This window comes from Rana temporaria, chromosome 1, assembly GCF_905171775.1.
Source record: "Rana temporaria chromosome 1, aRanTem1.1, whole genome shotgun sequence".
Classification (NCBI taxonomy): Eukaryota; Metazoa; Chordata; class Amphibia; order Anura; family Ranidae; genus Rana; species Rana temporaria.
In genome coordinates this window covers 543,601,188-543,624,089 of record NC_053489.1, presented here as the reverse complement: position 1 = coordinate 543,624,089, position 22,902 = coordinate 543,601,188, and the positions used below count along the sequence as shown (strand labels likewise).

The 22,902-nt window shown below is 40.6% G+C and overlaps 1 protein-coding gene across 2 annotated transcripts in view; it reads left to right on the top strand.

The window, feature by feature from the left end:
- The first annotated feature begins 624 nt into the window (after positions 1-624).
- PALLD (palladin, cytoskeletal associated protein) overlaps positions 625-22,902 on the top strand; it is a 478,084-nt gene continuing 455,806 nt past the window's right edge. Inside the window, exons 1-2 of one of the 2 annotated variants that reach the window (XM_040333029.1) lie at positions 625-725; positions 1,406-2,411. In XM_040333029.1, coding sequence (XP_040188963.1) covers positions 1,420-2,411 — 992 coding nt within the window. In that variant the 5' untranslated portion in view covers positions 625-725; positions 1,406-1,419. The remainder of the gene's footprint in view (positions 726-1,405; positions 2,412-22,902) is intronic. The other variant, XM_040333039.1, reaches the window with a different exon arrangement.

Genomic DNA, 22,902 nt, shown 5'->3' with positions numbered 1-22,902 from the left:
ACCAAAAGCAAAATAAAATATCAGCACAACAGGAATGGAAGGGAAATCTTCCAGTGGGACACTAGTTATGCTGATCCTGGTGACAACCAGGAATTTCCCACACTTGGGAGAGATTTCATCTCACTTCCTGTTGTGGCTATGCAACAGGAAGTGATGGGACATCTCCCTAATGGGACACAAGTGGCAAAACAAAAACTTACAGTGGCGCTAAATTATTCTTTCCAAAATGAAAAAAAAAAATGCTTCAATTTTACTTTTACAAAAGCTGGTATCCCATTAATAGATTTGCCACAATCAGGTTCCTCTGTAGGTTACTGCAAGTTTTGTTTCAAATGTACTTTAATGCTTTGACATTTATATATCTTTGAAGGACTTTTACCAGCTTAATGCTTTTCTAATGACTAGTAATACTAAAGGAGCTGCACAGATAATAAAATGAAACACAGAGTCCTCCGATATCTGAGATGCAAGTGTCGGTGAGGTTATTTCAGCAAGGCCCAACAGCCTTTCTCTTGGAATTCCAGATAGCAGTGCACTGAAACATGAGATCTGTTACCAAATATAGTTGACTGGAGGAAGAATGACATGGTCCTGTGGGAACAGATGCTAGTTCCAGGCCACATTCACCTCATGAGTGCTGTGGGGACAAAGCAATACTTAATGTATAGCTGTACACCTATTTCTTCTGAATAAGCACCTATACTCAACTCTCAGAGGATTTGTAGGTGAGCAATATTTTCTTATTTCCAAATACATGCTAAAAATATTGAGCAATTTTAATATTTATTGTATTTTTGTTGTTATATGTTATATCATTTTGTATTTGAATTTTTTTTTTTTCGTTCTAATAAAACATTTTGTTAATAAATTCTGCAAATTTATATGACACATTTGCTTTATTCTTCTAAATACTGTTATTGTAAATAAGTTCTAGATAAGAACAATTAATAAAATGAAAAATAAGGGAACTGACTTTATAGTTCATAAACTTGTAATCAATTGTTCTTAATAAATCAAAGGGAGTAAGCATGATTCATATAAGACACTGCTAATATCTCGGTATTGTTGATTTAAGAAATGGTTCCCTGTTATGTGTATTATTGTATTACATAACTTTCATATGATAAGTTTAGGATTTGGTTTTAGTGTTATATTATTAGCTATGTATAAATCATAAAGTCTAAAAGCATTGCAATATGTGTGCTTTTAATTTAACATTTATGCCTTTCTCTTAGAATATAAATTATACATTATGTTTGGTATGTTTTCCATGATACTTCTGTGTTGTGCAGTGTCCAGTAGTCTAATGTGCGTTTTTTTTCTTTTTTTGGGGATGAAACTTACTAGGAAGTTGTTGTTTTGACATAAGAGCCATACTGTAATTAATTATTTATTTTTGCTTCAGGGCTACCTCTTAGGATGGCAAACAGAGCTCTGCCCCTTATAACAAAGGATATCTATGCTAATGAGAGAAAAAAGAGGAACTCTCTGCCTGAAAGTATGTCTGAATCTTCTTCCCATGATTCCTTCTATGATACTCTGTCAGATTTCCGTGGTGACTCCATTGATGGAAATTTCTCAGAACTTTCTGCCTTCCTTAGTCAAGAGGAAATGAACAAGAGTCTTGACATTGCAAGGGAAGCATTTTCAAGTCCTTTGTCGGAGGATCAAAGCCAGAGTCATGTTTTGAAATCTTCTCATAATAACCCACCTGACAGATCTTACAAGGAGTTAAAATTAAGCAACACAACATCAGAAAACTCCAGAAAAAGAGAAAATGGTATGAATAAGTTGGGTAGAGCTGGTGGTTCCAATAAACCTGGAGGTTCAAATATGAGAGGAATGATTTCACCATTTCTGACCGCCAGCCCGAGTATAATTCGAACCTTGCAGGCCCAAAAAGCTTCTAAACTTCAAGGAAAAAGTGGCTCGTCCACACTTCCAATTCCAAAATCCAGAAACAAATCATTTAACAAGGATGTAAACTCTCAGAGTGACATAGCTCACAAGGCAGCTACTTTTATCGAGGAACTCTCTGCAATATTTCGAGAGACAAACAAGGCAAGAGATAGGCGCCCTAATGGAGATTCCTCTTCTCCAGATAGTGGTTATTTGTCACCAAAAAAAGAGAATACTATTGTCATAAACCCCACAATTAATGAAATTGAAATTGAACCACAGCAAGAGGTAAACACCATGGAAATGATGAGTACAAAAGAGGAAACACTAGGGAAAACTGAGAATGAAAGCAAGCTGCCTGAAGAAGAGACAGCGCAAAGTCAGACTAATAAATCTCACACTCCTCCTTCAGCTGCTCGATTTATTCAGAAGCTCAAAAGTCAGGAGGTGGATGAGGGGAGTCGAGTAAGGCTGGAATGCAGAGTGACAGGAAACCCCTTTCCCGAAGTGAGGTAAGTCAAAATGCTTTATTCACCTATAGCACTTTGAGAGTTTCACCACATAGCAAAATATCTGATTGTATTATGCAACTGTGTATGCCTTTGTAACTTACAGCATATGTGTAAGTGTGGTTATTTTTATATTTGGCAAAAAATCCCAGCAAAGCATCTCAAAAACCTTAGCATTTGCTAGAAAGCTACACAAATGAAATTAATATTACATGAAAGGCTCAGCATTAGAAAAAGTTAAAATAATTAATTTAAATGAAAAGAAAGAACTTATGGTGTCTTATGATGCTGTGTATTTCTTTCCTCAATTTAAACCTAAGGGTACCTTTTCATGGTGTGCAGGTGTCTCATCAAGGGGCATCTTGGCAGCCCAGCCCTTAGAGGAAATCGGAGCAGCTGAATAAGATTCAAGATTTGACAACCATGCTTTGAAAGCAATATCTTATGTGTCAGAAGGTTTCATCTTTTACTCCCCTTCCCCCATAGATAGCACACTTTCTCAGGGAACATACTGGAGATTTAAAAACGGGAGCTATCCCAGTATTAGAAAAGCTGTAGCACAAGCTGATATTTTTCCTAATATGTCTAAATGAATTTATACATACTGGAGATGTACCGGATCTCAAAATATAAAAAAAGAACTACAATTTGAGTGTTAAAGGTTGCTAATGTGGCAGGGCTTAGCTGTGTATGTTATCTTGCTTGTTGATCATAGTATTGCAGTTACATTAAACTGCATAAACTGCCTATGATAAGTCCTAATCATTGTGGCATGCACACAAAGGTTTACTGAGTTTTACTGTTAAACCTTTTTCGTTTTCTATGATTATTGAAAAAGCGAGAACTGCATATAGATGTGCACTTGTGATAAATTTATAATCCCTGAACAAAAAACAACCACTGAGGCTTAAAAGTAGCAGCTTTTCATAATTACCATAAACCCAAACAGGAATTTGTCTCTCTTTTTTTTTTTTTTTTTATTTAAGATGTCCTTATTAGGGTTTTTCAGAAATAACACAGGAGATCAGAATAAGGAGAACAGTGAGATTTGGTAATTACACTGTGTAATTTTGACTGGCTCACAATTTGATAGCCAATTTTCAACAAAGCTCTTGAACAGTAGAAGAAAATATACGGCATAAGTACAATTACCATTGTAGTGCTCTGTTGTACATGGTGAAAAGCTATACAAATATTGTGTAACAAAGATCTAGGTACTGGGGGCCAGATTCACAAAAGAGATACGACGGCGTATCTCCTGATACGCCGTCGTATCTCTGAGATACGAGTGTCGTATATATGCGCCTGATTCATAGAATCAGGTTACGCATAGATAGCCCTAAGATCCGACAGGTGTAAGTGACTTACACCGTCGGATCTTAGTCTGCAATTCTAGGCCGGCCGCTAGGTGGCAAGTCCATTGCGGTCGGCGTAGAATATGCAAATGACTAGTTACGCCGATTCACGAACGTACGCTTTGCCCATTGCTGTAATTTTACGTCGTTTCCGTAGAGATACGCGGTGTAAAACTAAGCATGCCTTCTAGGTGGTCTAACCAATATTAAGTATGGCCGTCGTTCCCACGTCGAATTTTGAAATTTCCCGTCGTTTGCGTAAGTCATCCGTGAATGGCGCTGGACGCCATTTACGTTAACGTTGAAACCAATGACGTCCTTGCGACGTCATTTAGCGCAATGCACGTCGGGAAATTTTAGGGACGGAGCATGCGCAGTACGTTCGGCGCGGGAACGCGCCTAATTTAAATGGTCCCCGCCCCATTTAAATTAGGCGGGCTTGCGCCGGGCGGATTTACGTTACACCCCCGCAAGTTTGTGAATCAAGCACTTACGCTAAAAACTTGCGGCGGTGTAACGTAAATGGGATACGTTATGCCGCAGCGTAGCCCATTTCTACGTGAATCTGGCCCAATGTTCTTATGCCGCGTACACACGGTCGTTTTTTGACTTGTAAAAAAACGTTGTTTTTTCTCATGAAAAAAAACGTTGTTTTTCAAACTTCATTTTAAAAAACGACATTGCCCACACATCATCGTTTTTTCAAAACGCTCTAGCAAAGCGCGGTTACGTTCAGCACGTATGGCGGCACTCTGTTCCATTCAAGCTCACGTCATAACTTGCTTCTGAGCATACGTGGGTTTAAAAACGTTGTTTTAAACGTCGTTTTAGCCCACACACGATCATTTTTAATGACACAAAAAACTATGTTTTGAAAAACTACATAAAAAATTGAAGCATGTTCGAATTTTTTTTTGTAATTTTTCAGAAGACATAAAACAACGTTTTCCCCACACACGGTCATTTTAAATGACGTTTTTTTTTATCACAAAAAACGACCGTGTACGCGGCATTAGAGTTAAGCCTCATACACACGACTGGTTTTCCTGACAGGAAAACTGCCAGGAGAGCTTTTGGCCAGGAAAACCGGCGCGTGTATGCTTCCTAGCAGTTTTCCCGACAGAATCTGCTCTCTATTTTCTCGCCGGTTTTAAACCCGGCAGTTTTCCTATGGGGAAACACAGTGAGGGAGCATACACACGGCCCTGGATTCCCAGCCAAAGCTCTCCCCGCAGTTTTCCAGACGGGAAACACGGCCGTGTGTACACGGGGAAACTTACCAAGCAGGTTCTCGGTTTTCCCGTCGGGATTCCCGGCGGACTTTATACCGCCGGGAATCCCGGCTTTACTGTGTGAACCAAAAACTTTATTCTTAGAGGGGAGAACTTTTAGGGTTAAGGGAACTGAGAAAATTGGGGAGAGTGGTGGATGTTTGGGGGCTGGGGGGGGAGAAAGGGGTTGTCACAAATACTAGTGTTTGTTATGTAGGGATATAATCAATTAAGTCTATCCTCTGGTGAGGGAGGAAAATGTGGGAAAGGAAGGTCATCCCAGGATAGCATTCATTTTTATATAAGGTCATGAAGTATAAATTGGAAACATTGAGGGTCAGTCAAGTAAATGAATTTTCAGATGCTGATTTCCTTTTATTCATATTCATATTTGGTTGACTATATTCATTAAAATATCTCCTGTACCCAGAAAATCATACAAATTATGAATCACAGTTACCTGTGGATTTGAGCAATGCACAGTTTTTAGCAATTTTTAAATAGCTGGCAAATTGTATTACAGTAAATTAAGGCCATACATAGTTGAATTTCGAAAGAACTTTCTTTTGAAAATCTGAAAATTTGTGCGTTTTGTGATCTGATGATGCCACCATTGATTTGGAAATTCAGCCAACCAAGCCTTCAATTTCACATCCTGTTACTACAGAATTTTTTTTCGTGGCTGGGAATCTTCTTTTCTTTCCGGGAATTTTCTTTTCTTGCACATGCAAATTTCTTTTTCGATTACATTTCTCGCACGATTCTCCCATCATTGATTAGAAAATCGTTAGTTTTTCAAAACATTTCCAACATGTCCAATAACTCAAATTCGATGGGCGCACGAAAATCGGCTGTTGGTGCAGCCCACTAATCGAACGAAATACGAACGAAAATTCTTAGATAAGATTTTCGAAAGAAAATTATTTTCGAAATTCGACCCATGTATGGCCTGCTTTAATCAGATGTCAATTGCTTTAAGCAATAATATTAAGAAAACAATGTCCCACATTCAAAGTTTTAAAGTTTTTGTAATAAGCCGTTATACCACAGAATACATACTAATGTATTCCTAGTACAGACAGTCCCCGTGTTACAAACAAGATACGTTCTCTAGGTTTGTTCTTACGTTAAATAAGTATGAAAGTTGTAACAGGTACATTTTTTAACTAATAACTAATATATTTTTTTTTTTACGTTTTGGATAGCTTAGGGAAAAGTTAACACCCCTGTACCTTTTTTTTTTCTGTCTGTGCCCCTGTTTAGAATATTTCACCTCACTTTCTGTCCCTGTGACAATTAGATCATGAAAATGTGGGGTTGTTGTGGAAACAAGGTTTGGTGATAAAAGTTTCAGTGGAGACACCCTTTTCCCATGATAACTCTAATGCCCTGAACACACGATCGGTCAATCCGATGAGAATGGTCTGATGGATTTTTCCATCAGTTAACCGATGAAGCTGACTGATGATCAGTCGTGCCTACACACCATCAGTTAAAAAACAGATTGTGTCAGAACATGGTGACGTAAAACACAACGACGTGCTGAAAGTTCAATGCTTCCAAGCATGCGTCAAATAGATTCTAAGCATGCATGGATTTTTAACCGATGGATGTGCCTACAAACGATCGTTTTTTTTCTATCAGTTAGGTATCCATCGGTTAATTTTAAAACAAGTTGAAAAAATTTTAACCGATGGATAAATAACCGATGGGGCCTACACATGGTCGGTTTGGTCTGATGAAAACGGTCCATCAGACCGTTCTCATCGGATTGACCGATCGTGTGTACGCGGCATTACAGAAGTGAATTTTCGTTCCTGGGGTAGATTTCCTCTCACTTCCTGTTGTCTCCCACCGTTGTATGAGTCGTATGAAAGTTGGATATATGTAACTCGGGGACTTCCTGTATGTATTTATAAGTGCCTGGATGCTTCTGTGCCATACTGTATATACACTGAATTTTTGTTCTCTGCTCTGAAGAAGGAAAATGTAATTTAATGAGCCCTACTAATGACGTTCTAGTAAGCACTTTGTTGAGCATGATCTTATGTATTGTAAATAGACTGCATTAACCACTTCAGCCCCGGAAGGTTTTACCCCCTTAATGACAGAGTATTTTTTGTGATATGGCACTGCTTTAACTGACAATTGCGTGTGCGATGCTTTACCCAAACAAAATCCTTTTTTCCCCACATATAGAACTTTCTTTTGGTGGCATTTGAATCACCTCTGCGTTTTTTTTTTTTTTTGCGCTATAAACTAAAAAATAGCATAAATTTTGGAAAAATAAATGTTTTTTTACTTTCTGCTATAATACATATCCAATATATATATTGTAAGGGGTTAGCTCGGTAGCGGGGTGTGTGACCCCTTGGATGGGTTCACCACACACTGAATTTATACAGACTGGCAGGTTGAAAACAAAGTTTTTGGTTTATTTTTCCATCTTGCTGGAAAACAATTTGCAAGCATCCAAACAGCTTAAAAAAAAAATATATATGGTTGGCGCAATAGTTATTGCGTCTACAAACTACGGGATTGATTTAGGGACTTTTATTTATTTTAAAATATTTTTTACTGGTAATTTGCGGTGATCTGTGATTTTTAGCGGGACTGCGACACTGCGCTGGACAAATCTGACCTCAAATTACACTTTTTGGGGACCAGTGACATTATTACATTGATCAGTGCTATAACAATTACACTGGCAGGGAAGGGGTTAACACTGGGGGGCAATCAAGGGGTTAGGCATGTTCTAACTGTAGGGGGATGGGCTTGACAGAGATCATGGTTCCTGATCACTGGGAGCAGCAGATCCCTGTCATGTCACTAGGCAGAACAGGGAAATGCCATGTTTACATAGGTAAGTGGGTAAACTCTCCTGGTAACTCCTGATGGCTGTATGTAGTTTGTTAGCAGTGAAAACCTGTTCATTTCTTACTGATATGTGCAAAACACTAGAGCCAGAAACTACACAAACAACTTTATTTAGAGAACAGAAGAAATGGTCTGATTCTGCCACCAGGTTCATATGTTATGTAAGCCACGTTCTGCTAATGGTAAACACAGTGGGGAAGATCCTCAAAGAAATTACGCTGGCGTATCTCTTGATACGCCACGTAATTTTAAATTTTGCGCATCGTATCTTTGTTTTGGTATCCACAAAACAAGATACAACGGCATCTGTGTTAGATCCGACAGGCGCACGTCTTCGTACCCTGTCGGGTCTTAGATGCAATTTTTCGGCTTCCGCTAGGTGGCGTTTCCATCGTAATCTGCGTCGAGTATGCAAATTAGCTATTTCCGACGATCCACGAACGTACGACCGGCTGTCGCAGTTTTTTTACGTTGTTTCCGTTCGGCTTTTTCCGGCGTATAGTTAAAGCTGCTATATGGTGGCGTACTCAATGTTAAGTATGGCCATCGTTCCCGCGTCTAATTTTGAAAATTTTACGTCGTTTGCGTAAGTCGTCCGTGAATGGGGCTGGACGCCATTTACGTTCACGTTGAAAACAATGACGTCCTTGCGACGTCATTCGGAGCAATGCACCCTGGGAGTTTTTACGGACGGCGCATGCGCAGTTCGTTTGGCGCAGGGACGCGCTTCATTTAAATGAAACACGCCCCCTACCCGCCCAATTAAAATTCCGCGCCCTTACGCCGCGAGAGATACACTACGCCGCCGTAACTTATGGCGCAAATTTGTTGAGGATTCAAACCAAAGCCAAGTAAGTTACAGCGGCGTAACGTATCTTACATCTGCGCCGGGCGCAGTGTATGTATGTGGATCTGCCCCAGTATTTATAAATAGGACCTCACTACTAGACATAGGGGTTGACTTACTAAAAAAAGGAAAACTGTTACTTAGAAAAGTAACTATTTACTTTGAAGTGAATCTTAATAAATTAGGTGAACCTGTGTACTTCAACTTGAATTTCAAATGATATGCTAATAAAAAATGTTTTTAACCACTTCAAGACCATAATCTGTATGTATACATTACGGCTTTGAAGTGATTTACAGGGATTATGGCCGAAGATATTAGTCATAACCCCAGTATAGTTTTTTACAGCCAGTGGCTGTCTTTCTAATGAAAGCGTTCTGAGTGGCTCCTGAGCCACTGGAACGCTTCAGAAGCAATGGGAGGGGACGTCCCTTCCTCGTTTTGACCTCACATCTCTCTATAAAGATGACCTGTCATCCTTATTTCTTTTACAAGGGATGTTTACAAAAATAAAAACGTAAAATAAATTAGTAGTTTGTCACCATTCCATGAGCATGTACAATATTAAAGTGTAACATGTTAGATATCTATTTACTTGGCGTAACATCATCTTTCACATTTTATGAAAATGGGGTATATATTGTTTTTTTTTGTTGTTTTTTTTAATCTTTAATTCGCTAAAGTGTATTTTTTTCAAGAAAATTACGTTTGCAAAACCACTGCGACGTTTACATTTTTCTAAATAACTTTTAAAAAATTTTTTTAAATGTTGCAGCATAGGTCCTTTAAATAATGTACTACAGGCTGACAAATTCAGATACAGTTATGTAAAAAAAAGCTCAAATACTAGTGTCTTTTTCCTCAGCTGAAATGTAAGTTTGTTAGATTTAGAACATTAAAATAGTTCATAAACCTCTTTATAGGTTAATCAAAGAGGGGATAGCAATAATTGCAACCTACCCGGAGTGCAGGTTCTTTTGCCATTTCACTCAGTAAGCCTGTGCTTAAAGCAACACTAAAGGCAAGATTTTTTTGGGGGGTAAAATAACAAATATGGTATACTTATCTCCACTGTGCAGCTCGTTTTGCACAGAGTGGCCCCGATCCGTGTCTTCTGGGGTCCCTCGGTGGCTGTCTCTGCTCCTCCTCGCAAAAGCTTTCCACCTTCATGCGAGCTCCCTCGCATGGTGGAAAGCTTTTGCGAGCGCGCTCCCGTGATACAGCAGCGGCCATAGCCGCCGACTGTATCACTCGGCCCCGCCCCCCGGTGCGCCACGTCATCTGCTGTGGTTGACAGCAGCGCCAGCCAATGGCTGGGCTGCTATCAATCCGTCCAACCTAGCCAATCAACGGCCAGTCTGGGAACCGAACAGGATGACGAGGACGCTCCCAGGACTTTCGAGGGGTGCGGTAAGTAAAACGGGGGCTTGGGGGGGGGGGGGGCGGTGCTGTCAGGATGCATTAAGGTAAAAAAACTTTTACCTTTACAACACCTTTAATCTCTGAGTAAGGGCTTTTCACTATTCAATTGGATCAACAGTGGGGAAGACCCAATGGGAAACCGGCTTATATCTGGCACAGGACCAAGAGTTCATACAATGGGAATCTCTGCACCCTGTAACATCATTGGTCCAACAAGGATATAGATTTTTTTACTACCAAACTGCCTAATTAACAAAAGTTGTTAAATCTATATTAGACATTTAACAATTAAAAAGGCGCAATGCTTAGGTACATCAAAATGACAATTTAAAATCCATAATAGTCCAGGAAGAGAATAGGTGAATCGGTCAGGGCTGCCACCACAACAACCAGAAGCAAGTTCCAGTAAGCTAGGAGAAAGACAAGGAAAGGGGCGCCTCTAAGTATATATTAAAAAAACGATTTACCGTATTTTAAAAACAATATCCACTCACAGTAGTGAGAAAGTAGTGTTGAGTTCAGGTCGCCTTTCCTTGTCTTAAATCTATATTAGGGCAATGATATCACAAGAGGATGCAGGGAATATTTCCCATAATCACCTTTGTCCTTTGTAAGGCCGCTGACACCCGTAATCGTCCGCCTCCGCAAACATCCGATTTTGCAGACGGAAGAAAATCCTATTTTTTCTTCCGTCTGCGGATCGGATGAACACGGACATACGGTCCGTGTTCATCTGCTCCCTCCATAGTGGAGAGCGGAGAAAAGACAGGGCGGTCCCTGCACAGTGTGCAGAGACCGCCCTGTCATCCCTTGGCTCAGCTGGGATATACGGAGCGATCCCCGCTGAGCTTACGGACATACAGAGGCGGATCATTACTGATCCGCCCCATTTGAAAGGGGCCTTAGGGAATACATAGGAATTGCTTACTTACTGCTGAATAAGGGCAAATTAGCCATCTGTTACAAAAATTGCTAACCACAGAATTAATTAGCACCAATTTGTTCAGTCCTAATTCTACATCTACTTACAGTATACTAATTCTCATAACTATTCTAACTATTGTCTAAGGCCTCGTACACACGATAGGTTAACCAGAGGACAACGGTCTGATGGACCGTTGTCATAGGCTAACCGATGAAGCTGACTGATGGTCCGTCGTGCCTACACACCATCAGTTAAAAAAACGATCGTGTCAGAACGCGGTGACATAAAACACAACGACGTGCTGAAAAAAACAAAGTTCAATGCTTCCAAGCATGCGTCGACTTTTTAACCGATGGTTGTGCCTACTAACGATCGTTTTTTTCCCATCGGTTATGAATCCATAGGTTAATTTTAAAGCAAGTTGGCTTTTTTTTAACCCATGGTTAAATAACCTATGGGGCCCACACATCAGACTGTTGTCCTCTGGTTAACCTATCGTGTGTACGAGGCCTAAGTCTATATGAAACAAAAACACAGTAAATTATTAAGTACCGTAAATTATATACAGGCATGTGTAAACTCCATTTTTTTAATTTAAATACCCACCAGAACGCCTTTACGCAAAGGCAAAGTTAGGTTACAAATTGATTTGCAATTACGGGAAAAACAGAACAACAATAAGGCCTACAGCAAAACCTTAATATTACCCATCTCTTAATGCGTAACCATACAGTAACTAAACATCTTGTCAGTGATACCATATCTACTACATAATGGAATGTTACATTACCTGTGAAGCAAGCAATTTATAGTTCAACATTCATTGAGGCAGAGTGAAAGGTACTAATTAAAGTACCTTCTGTACTGTGTAGATCCATGGTACATCAAATGTTAATGAAAATGACAAAAAGTAGTTAATGTGAGCTTAAATGCCCAAGACTGCTCAGCTATAACTGAGGGGGCTGAGTGAACTGATGTGAAATATAGTCAATAATATCCTGAAATCTTCAGTGTACCACCTGTAAATGGGAATAATAGTAAACAAAGCAACCCCTTGGATAGAGAAGGCTAGTGACAGAATTGGTGTAGAGAAAGAATCGTAACAATCATTAACCACTTTTCTACCAAGGTACATTTATAAATGGCATGGTAGACAAGTGGTTAAATCAAGCACGCAGTTTACGCTGCAACTATGAGCTTAGTACCAGTTTTAGGGTCCAGCGAAGGGCCTTCCGATAAAAGTGATCAGGTGGCTCTGGAGCTGCCAATCACTTTTATGGGGCTCTCAAAGGACTTTCCACCCCCCCCCGCCAGCAACATCCATGGTGGTTTCCAGGCTCTCCCATTCCTCAGCGAAAGCAGAAAGCCTCATGATCTTTATACACACATATGTATTTATAAATGCATATGTCTGAACAATTTTGACTGCTTAAATGTTTGTAATCCTGTTCAGCCAGCCTTGTTATCCAGGCATCACTGCTAGACAGCACAACTAGATCTCTAGCCTCTAGTGCAATTAAAAAGTGCAGGCCTGGCAATTTGACAGGGAAAGGTTAATGGTAGACAATGTTATGCCTTTCCCTACTGCACTTTGCAAAGCCATAAAGCCCTGAATAGTTTAGAGCGCTGACTTACCCTCTCCTGATCTAAACACTGTTATTATTTTGACATTCTTGAAATGGTAGTGCAAGCTGTCCTTGGATTTAGTCATATCAGGGGTCATTGAGCCTGCAGCTCATGCAGATTGCAGAGTACACTCTCAACAGGTACAGAACGTTCAGCCAAGTGTCAGGATAATGTAAATTTAGCGTGCATACACCAGTATTGTAACATCGACAACTGCCCAATGGCTGAAAAAGGAAGATACCGGGTCAAGAAGAACCCAAGAAGATGGCAGGGCAGTGACTAAGCTGCCCAGACCGGCACCAGCTCAATCGGCATATCTTAATGCAAATAATGCCAGAGAATCCGTCAGGTTATTCAGTGTGCCCCGCCGTTGCTCTTACCCAACCGCAGCGTTCACTACAAAACAGATGTGACATCACTAGTGGTCCACGGGTGTTCAGGCAGCGATCCGACCTCTATGCATTTCGCTGTTATAGAGTCATTAGGAAGTGCCGGTCTGGCCACTTTTACATGGAAGCGCATGGATGAAATTTGGGATATCATTTTAAAGGGAATTTCAATAAAACTATGTTGCATGATAATGCTGTCATTTTCTTTTTTGGTGTTTGATGTTCATCCATTGATTCAAAAATTTGTCGTTGGAGCAAGGAACGCAGATTGTTTAAGATAGGAGTGCAGTTGACTTTGGGTATTGTTGGCCATAATTTGAAAAGGCTTGATTGGTCCTGGGCACTTTTACATGTAAGGCCTCGTACACACCACCGAGTTTCTCTGCAAAAACCAGCAAGAAACTTGCTGGGAGATATTTTTTCAGAGGAAACCGGTCGTGTGTACATTTTCGTCAAGGAAACTGTCGAGAAACTCGACGAGCCAAAAAGAGAGCATGTTCTCTATCTCCTTGACGGGAATGGAGAAAATTGGCTTGTCGAGTTTCTCGACGGCTTCACAAGGAACTCGACGAGCAAAGTGATGTGTTTCGCCCGTCGAGTTTCTCGGTCGTGTGTACGAGGCCTAAGGCGCATTGATTGTGGGATGAGATTTTAAAGGGTGTCTTAATAAAACTGTGTTGCACGGTCACTTTGTCATTTTCCTTTTTGGTGTTTGATGTTCATCCATTGATGGGAAAATTTGCAGTTGGAGGAAGAAACGCAGATTGTTTAAAGTGAAGTTGGCTTTGTGTCTTGTTTGCCATAATTTAAAGACTTGATTGGTCCTGGGGGCCTTAGGGCTCTGGTGAGTGCATTCATAGCATCACTAACGGTGGAGCACTGTGTAATATCTAAAGCCTCATACACACAATCTGACTTTTTGACAACAAATGTCGGACAGACCTGTTTGATCGGACAATCCGACTGTGTGTATGCTCCATCGGACAAATGTTCGCTGTGAAAACAGCCAAATATTCCGGCAACAAATGTCCGATGGAGCAAAATCCGATCGTGTGTACACAAGTCCATCTGACTAAAGTCCAAAGTACGAACACGCATGCTCAGAACCAATGCTAAAGATCAGACAACAATAGCAGAAGTTGCCCAAAGGGTGGAGGTAAAGAGCTGAAAAACCACATGACTTGGTGAAAGTTGGCTGAAAAAGTCCTGCCGTGTGTATGCATACCAAGTTCACGGATAACACCCTTTGGACAGAAATCCACGGACAAGTCTGATGGGAGTCCGATCGTGTGTATGAGGCTTTAGGATCACCTATATAGAAGCATGGTGGATGGGATGACGTTTATCAAGGACTTCAATATTGGACTTTTTTTGAATACTAAAGGACTTGTGTTTTTGTTTTTTTGTTTTTTTTACAAGTTTTATGTTGATCTAACTATTTATGCTCTACATATTTTTTTGAACTCTATATGGTTGATATTTTTTGAATACTAAAGGACTTGTGTTTTTGTTTTGTTTTTACAAGTTTTATGTTGATCTAACTATTTATGTTCTACATATTTTTTTGAACTATATATGGTTGATATTTATATGATTAATGTCAATGGTAAACATACAAGTCTTTTGATACACAGATCACGAGTTTGCATTAAAAGGAACTAGCGCACACTTTATTTGTTGGTTTTGTTGAATATAAGTATTTCCATCCTAACTACCATTTTCTTTTAAAATATTGTGAGTTTCAAAAAGCACATGAAACTTGTATAAAGTATTTTAAATTAGAGTTCCTCAAAAAAAGGCCCTTTAGGTGTCAAATGCCAGCCTTAATTTGTAAAATGTCACTAAAATATGGATTTTTGTATTCATATATTGGTCCAAAACATTAGATATGTATGATTATGCCAATGAACACATATTAACCTTTCCCAAAATGAGAAAGTACCTTTCTGTACACTTCACAGCCACCTGTTACTTGACTAGATAATGGTTGGGGGCTGGCAAGTTTCACCAGCCTGGGCCAAGAATATATGCTGTCTTAAGGTTTATTCATATAAAGCATAGAAGTCATCAGCTGCCACAGAAACCGCACAAGCGGCTTATATGGATCGAAATATGAACTATCGTTATTTCCCTAGATTTTCATTAAATGAACGCAACATACTGCAGACAGATCAGAATGGTATGATATCAGACATGAATGTCTTTTTAATGATATGCAGCAAAGGTTTCCTCCTGAAAGACACCATTAAGTGATACTTTAAACCCCCACAGACACTTTAGCACACACAACAGCTGACAAATGTGTAAACAGATTTAACTTTACAGCTACAGACAAGACGCCCCCAACTGTGGCCCTTGGATGGCTCTATGACTATTCTCTGTCGCCTTTGTTATTAAAAGAAGTATGTGACATGAAGGCATTAATAAACCCAGCCAAGTGCTTTACACTGTATGCAATAACTTTGGTATGTGCTGGGCAGAGATGATGTGATATCGAAAAGGGCGGGCAAAGCCCAGCTGTTCTGGTCCATATGGATACTAATGACAGTAAATAGAAAGTGGAGGGTCAGAAGAAAATTGGATGGGAAGCTTATATGGAGGAAATTCAAGGATATTCCTACTGAACAATGTAAAACCGCAAAGAGAAAAATCAGTAAAGCCTCAGCGTAATGCAGCCAAACACAGCAGCCCAGAATTTGATCTTCAAGGAAGTATTGCACTTCATATCTGTCAACAGCTTTTCTTTTTTTAAAGTTGCAAAGTTAATTTAAATTGACCATTTTTTTTAAAAAGCCGTTTTCCTGTAGAAGAAGGAAATAAATACTCACCTTTTCCCAGTGCCCAGACACCATCAACTATGCTAAGTACGTACTGGTGCCCTCGAGCTGTTTTCTCTAAGGGACCCACTAAGTCCATGCCAATCCTCTCAAAAGGAACGTCGACTATGGGGAGAGGTATGAGTGGGGCTCTCAACTTCGTCTTGGAGATGCCAGTTGGCATTCTGGGCAAGAAGCACAATACCTTTTAATCCCCTCATATACCCCAGGCCAAAAGAACCTCCTGAGCACTCGTTATTGGGTTTTCTCCACCCCTAAGTGTCCCCCCAGAAGATGAGAGTGAGAGTAATCCAGGACTTTTCGGGTGTATGATGAAGGCACAACCAGTTGTTCGAGTTCTTGTCCCTCCTCGGAGGTTACTCTGTAAAGGAGATCGTTTTTGAGGATAAAGTAGGGATAGGCCTTTTCTGTCGCCCCTTCCACTGGTACCCCATTAACCTCTACCACGTTACCCCTGGCTTCCCGCAACATGGGATCATCTGCCTGGTCTCGGCCAAAGCCACTACCCGAAATATCTAGGATACCTATACCCTCCTCATCACTTTCACTGGTTGCCTCTGGGCCAGGTTCCGGTTGACCAAATTCTACCTCATCTTCTGTCTGTCATGGGGCCCCGCCTCTCCTAGACTGCTCCCCACGCTGATTTAACAGGACTTCATTGACAGCCCTATTAAATCGTAGCTTGCTCTCCCTGCGTTCCCGTCTTGTTTTACCTCTTTTTGGGTTAGAGATATACAAGTCAGGATGAGTAAAGGGAAACACTTCATGGACCCCTGTATTTCTCCGCTCCGCTTCAGGTTCCCCTTGTTCTCCCATCACAGGGGGCTGTAAAAGAGCGTGGAAATTAGGGAAATTCCTTCCTATTATCAACGGATATGGTAGACTAGGAACTACCACTGCTACGATCCTCACCAAACTGCCCTGTACTAACACCTCTATGTTGGCAGTAGGATACCGCACAGAGTCCACCAGGGCCACTGTCTCTTGTTTATCCAGCAGGACAGGTACTCGGATGGTATGTCCCCCTTCCACCAGGCCTGTTAAACAAACGAGTCCACAAAAGTCTGAGGAATCTTCCCCTAGTCCACACTGCATTGGCTCTGTAAGGTTGGGGCATCTCGCCCTGATATGTCCTTTTGCGCCACACTCAAAACAAGTTATGGAGTTTCTCCTAGGGTGGTCCTCTTTCCCAGGGTTTTGACTTCTAGCGTCTGTTTTGGAAAAACGGGCTCCTGATCTGAAGTCTGCTTCTAATCCACTCTTCCGATCTCCCGATCTCTGTATTTTCCCACTCGACCTAGTGAGGGATCGGTCCAAATCTTTGGCAGACAGATACCGCTCCACTCCACTCCACTCAGGGGGTTTCCCTGAGTGACCCACTCCCAGAGGCCAGTTGGAAGCTCTCTCACGTAACGGTCAAGCACGAGCGTTTCTATGATCTGTGCAGGGGTTTGAGTCTCTGGTTTGAGCCACTTCCGAGCCAGATGAATTAAGTCAAACATCTGTGATCTTGGAGCTTTTCCTTCCTTGAACCTCCAGTTGTAGAAACGCTGGGCCCTCACTGTGGCAGTCACCCCTAATCGGGCCAGGATCCACTTCCACTTTCCACTTCTTTATTAGTAAAACGTGCTTGTACAGTAAGGGGGTAATAGTAGAGTATTTGCCTACTATATAATGTGCAAAGGGAGCAATTAATATATGCATGGCACTACTCTCTTTGGAATAAAGAGCTCACAAAAAAATATTTGTGTCTGTATACTGTTTATGGAATTTGTAAAGCTGTTGATTATTAAGTACAGTCTTTTTATTCATATGGGTTTAATAACAGTAAACTTACTGTAACATCCATTGTATGTAGCAAGCCACCAATAAATATAGTGACTCAGGTTCCAGGTTCCAGGTTCCATATCCATGGTAGCATTCTATGTGTCTGTGTATATTTACAGTGTGGTTTGGGTGGAATGGGGTAAACAGAACTCAGGGTCACTCATTGTGTTTATGAAACCATGGGATGCTCCAAGCAGGGTGCACTATAACTATGCACTGCTATATGGAGTCTGCATAATGTACTATTGTATTGTACTTGATGCTGACATTTACAGGTAAATGATTACAGTATATACCCAACAGGACTGAATAAATGTCTGAGATGATTACTTATCAAGCATTTATTGTTGAATATATGGTCAGATTTTACTATAATTCTGTGCACCCTCCACCAAAGGTCATATATCACAAATTTAATGTGGCTTCTTAAAAAAGTACTCTAACTTTTTGTTTATAATGCTTTTTGCATGATAAACACAAAGTTAGAGTACTTTTTTAAGAAGCCATGTTCAATTTTTGATCTATGACTTTTGGTGGATTGGTGAATCACTGTTAAAAATATTTGTTCCCAGAAATGTGCGTGTTTCTACATATAAAAAAACACAAATGCAGTTAAAAAAAATCCACATCCAGATTAGACAACAATAAATATTTAAATATTACATAATAGGTAGCGTTACAAACATGTGACCTATCAAGGTAATTGAATCAAAAAATAAGGGTAGGGAAGGGTGGGGAGGGAGAAGGCACATGGAACACAAATGGGAGAGGGGGAGGGAAAGAGGGAGGAGGGGAGGGTGGGAAAGGAAATGCAAAGGGTGCAAGGAGGGAAAGGGAAGACAAGATACACCAGGGAAGAGCACTCACATTAGCCACATCCGTATATAGTAGAAACAAAAAAAAAAAAATCACTGGAGTGAATGATGGTCGGACTTTGAGGCAAGCTAGAAGTATATCTAAAATATGTTATTTTATTACAAAAATAGAAACATTTACAGCACAGATAACGATTCAATAAAAAAACATATAAATTAATAATTGATTAATTATGAACAAATCCTTTGAAGTCGCCTACGTGTTTCGCCGTTGGGCTTCCTCAGGACGAGACAAGAAGGATTTTTTGCAGTATACAAATATTGTTTTCACAATCTGAAACAAGATGTATCAAGTTAGTAAAGCATAAAAACATTTTTAATGGTTTTGCAAGCAATGACAGCAAAATTTAAAACACCCACATATACATATACATACAAAATGGTTACATCACCTAACACACCATGGTGGACGTGTCCATCCAACCTAGTTCAGGCATTCCTTGGATAGATGCCAGGAAATCAGAAAATCGATTTTGTTTACTATTGATTGTGTCAAAACAGAAAGATGATCATCTAATGGGTAAAAAAGGTATTGTATAGACTTCACTTATGTGAGAGAGATCACACAGAGTGGAAAAATGGGAGGGGGGAAAAAGAGGTGGAGAAGGAAAAGGGTAGAGGAAAAAACAAAAGGTCAAAAGTAAAAAAAAGGGCGAAGCCAAAAAATACATAAGTATATATAATTTACATACCTATCAAGGTAATTATAATACAAAAATGTTTTTGAATATGAATGGTGGTTTCCTTGTTTGACTTTAAGTGTTATATTACAGAGGAAGAGGCAGTCAAAATTATTTTGTTGATTGTGGTTTGATTGGGTAACTTTCTTATGACAATCTAGCACATTAAATTATCAACGTATTAAAGTGATTGTAAACATTATAACACAATATTTGTATTTTTTTTTTTAAATAAACATTGTACTTACCTGCTCTGTGCTATGATTTTGCACAGAGCTGCCCCAATCTTCCTCTTCTCTGGTCCCTTGCCAGTGCTCCTGGTTCCTCCCCTACTGCTGAGTGCCCACTATTGCAAGATGTTTGCTTTGGGGCATGAGTGCATGCTCGCTCCTGAGCTGGCTCTGTGTGTCCATAGACACACAGAACAGAGCTCAGCCCTTCCTCACTGGCTGTAATTAAAACAGTGGGAACCAATGGATCAAGACTGGAGAGAGCTGCTGCTCCTATGCACGGAGCTGGATTCAGATAAGGCTCAGGTAAGTACAGTATGGGGATGAGGGCTGCACAGAGAAGGTTAGGACGAACCTTAAATTGGTTGTAAACACTCACATATACCCAGTGAGGTGACAAGCCTCAGGTGATACATAGATAAAAGAAATCCTCCTACATAAGTTGTACCTGTTTATCTACATCATTAACATGCATGCAAGAGCCATTGAAAACATATTCAATGCAAACTGTTGGCACTATATAAATTCTGTACAATAATAACAATAATAATAATGCGACACTGAATAATCTGGATGCATAGTTTTGTGCAAAAATCTATTGCATTTCAGTCTAAGTAAGCAAGACATCAATGTCTTATACAGCAATAAAGGCTTAACATGGAAGCTACAAGGCGCATATGAACCTACAGATGGCGCTCTAGTACTGTAAATGTAAATGAATACAAATTACATACATTATCTGTGAAACACAATTGATTCTGCAAATCAAATATATACACTGATGTTGAATTTGTGAGGATGATATCTGATATGCCAACCTTAGGATTTTGAAGTTTAAAACCCTGAAAATCTTTTCAGTGTTCAGTGTTGCATTTAAATAGTAAGTGTGAGTTTAGTAAATAAGGTAAAATTATGTTTACTTAATTCTTCCAATTGTGTGTAAGTGTAGCGATACCCCGAAGAAGCTGCTTTTGTTTGTTCAGTCCGTTACTCTGCCTCTCAACCCCAATAACAGCCTCAGTCCCTCTGGCACACCTGACAAGTGTAAGTGCAATGACCAATGAGAAACACACACAGTATGTACATTTTTTTATTAATTGCAATATTTCTGTGGAAGAATAACAGACAGTGACAATAAATAATCAAGTAATAAACTAGAGAGCAACAACTGAGATATAGCTCTCAATCCTATATTCAAGCTGCTTTCAGGGGATTCCAAACCTGAGAATGTCCCCAAGAGCAGAGGCACACTTTAATGGTAAATAAAGCACAATATGACACTTCAAATCAGATTAGCTACCTACTCAGATTGCCTCTATGGCCCAGATTCACAACGGAGATACGACGGCGTATCTCCAGATACGCCGTCGTATCTCAGCGTTCTGCCATCGTATCTATTGTATGCGACTGATTCTTAGAATCAGTTACGCATAGATATCCATTAGATCCGACAGGTGTAAGTCTCTTATGCCGTCGGATTTTAACGGCAATTTTTTTTTTGCCCGCTAGGTGGCGCTTCCGTCGATTTCCCCGTCGAGTATGCAAATTAGCTAGATTTGCGAATTTCCGAACGTACGCGCGGCCGACGCAGTAAAGTTACGACGTTTACGTTAGGCTTTTACTGGCGTAAAGTTGCCCCTGGGTCTATGAGGTGCAGTCAATGTTAAGTATGGCCGTCGTTCCCGCGTCGAAAATTAAATAAATTACGTTGTTTGCGTAAGTCGTCCGTGAATGGTGCTGGACGTAATTTACGTCCACGTCAAAACCAATGACGTCCTTGCAATGCACGCTGGGATATTTTAGGGACGGCGCATGCGCAGTTCGTTCGGTGCGGGGACGCGCTTCATTTAAATGATATACGCCCCCTACCCGCCGAATTCGAATTCCGCCGGGTGATTTACGTTACGCCACCGCAACTTTACACGCAAGTGCTTTGTGAATAAAGCACTTGCCTGAAAAACTTGCGGTGGCGTAACGTAAATCAGATACGTTACGCCCGCCCAAATTTACGCCCATCTACGTGAATCTGGGCCTATGAGTCCAGGCAGGAGGAGAGCAGAGAAATGACTTTATGTCAGGCCTTTCTCTACTGTCCCTGATTTTGAGGGACTGTCCCTGAATCGGAGCAAAGTCCATCTGTCCCTCATAGCTCAAAATTTGTCCCTCTGTGCTCCTTCATCCAGGTAAAGACAGAGGGCAAGAGGCCTTAAAAAGAAAACAAATGCAGCCACCACATCTAATGATTGACAAGCTGCAATATATTACATTCTTGGTTTGGGGTTTAATTCTGATATACCTGGGCTATACTTCTGCCTACAGGATATTGGACAATAGCAAACAAGGCTGTTTGTCAGCCAGTTATAAGACCTCACAGCATGCTCCAGTTTTTGCTAGTGTCTTGGGAGAATAGATGCCTTTTCTATCTGAGAGAAGCAAAATCCTTTCTACAAAATTCTCCTACTTCTATCTGAATTGACTAATCCTTGGTATAGCCTTGGAGGCTGTTCCTGGACCGCACCATGCTGAAGATTCGTGGCCGGCCTGTCATGTGACCTTAGGGCACTGTTGCTGTCCAAGGCATCTGGTGTATTTTGTGAGTCAGACGTAGAGAGCTTTACAGGTCTTGGAACGCAATTTTAGTTGCTAGTGGAACCGTGTCTCTGAAGACCTAGTGAGTATGCCCACCGGAGGGGGCAATGACTGTCTAGGTCAGGGGTAGGCAACCTTTGAGAGGTGGAGATCTACCTGCACAACGTGGAAAAGATGAGCAGGGTGTGCCTTTTTTTTTTTTAGAAAAATAAATTTACTCGCAAAATAATAAACTATAATTCTTGCTGCGGCCACAAACCAAAGAATTGTAGCTGCAGCATGTGTACACCCTTGGCCGCTGCCTCTACAGCTAAAGGGGGGTGGTTGGGAGGTGGTAAAACTGCAGCTCAGCCAAAAGTTTAAACTACCTCCCATCCTCCCAACCGCTGGTGTTAACGAGCTCTAATGCACTCACTACTTCATACAGTTCTTTGGTTCTAGCTCTGAAGGGGAGGTATACAGTGATCCCATGAATTACGGAGGGAATAGAGGGTTGGCTTTTTTAAAGGGGTTCCTGCACATGTAGGAGGGAGGGGTGCCATATATATATAGGGAGAGGTGGGACTACATGGGGAGGTAAGACTATTGTTTGAGAGTCATTTATTGTGTTGCTGTGATATACTTTCTATATTAAACTGGAATGAGGAGATAATCCCTTGGTGTGCACATATTTTTATTATTATTTTCTTGATAGTATGCCTTATGTGAACACACCCCACCATTATGTATGAAGGTACCCTCGTG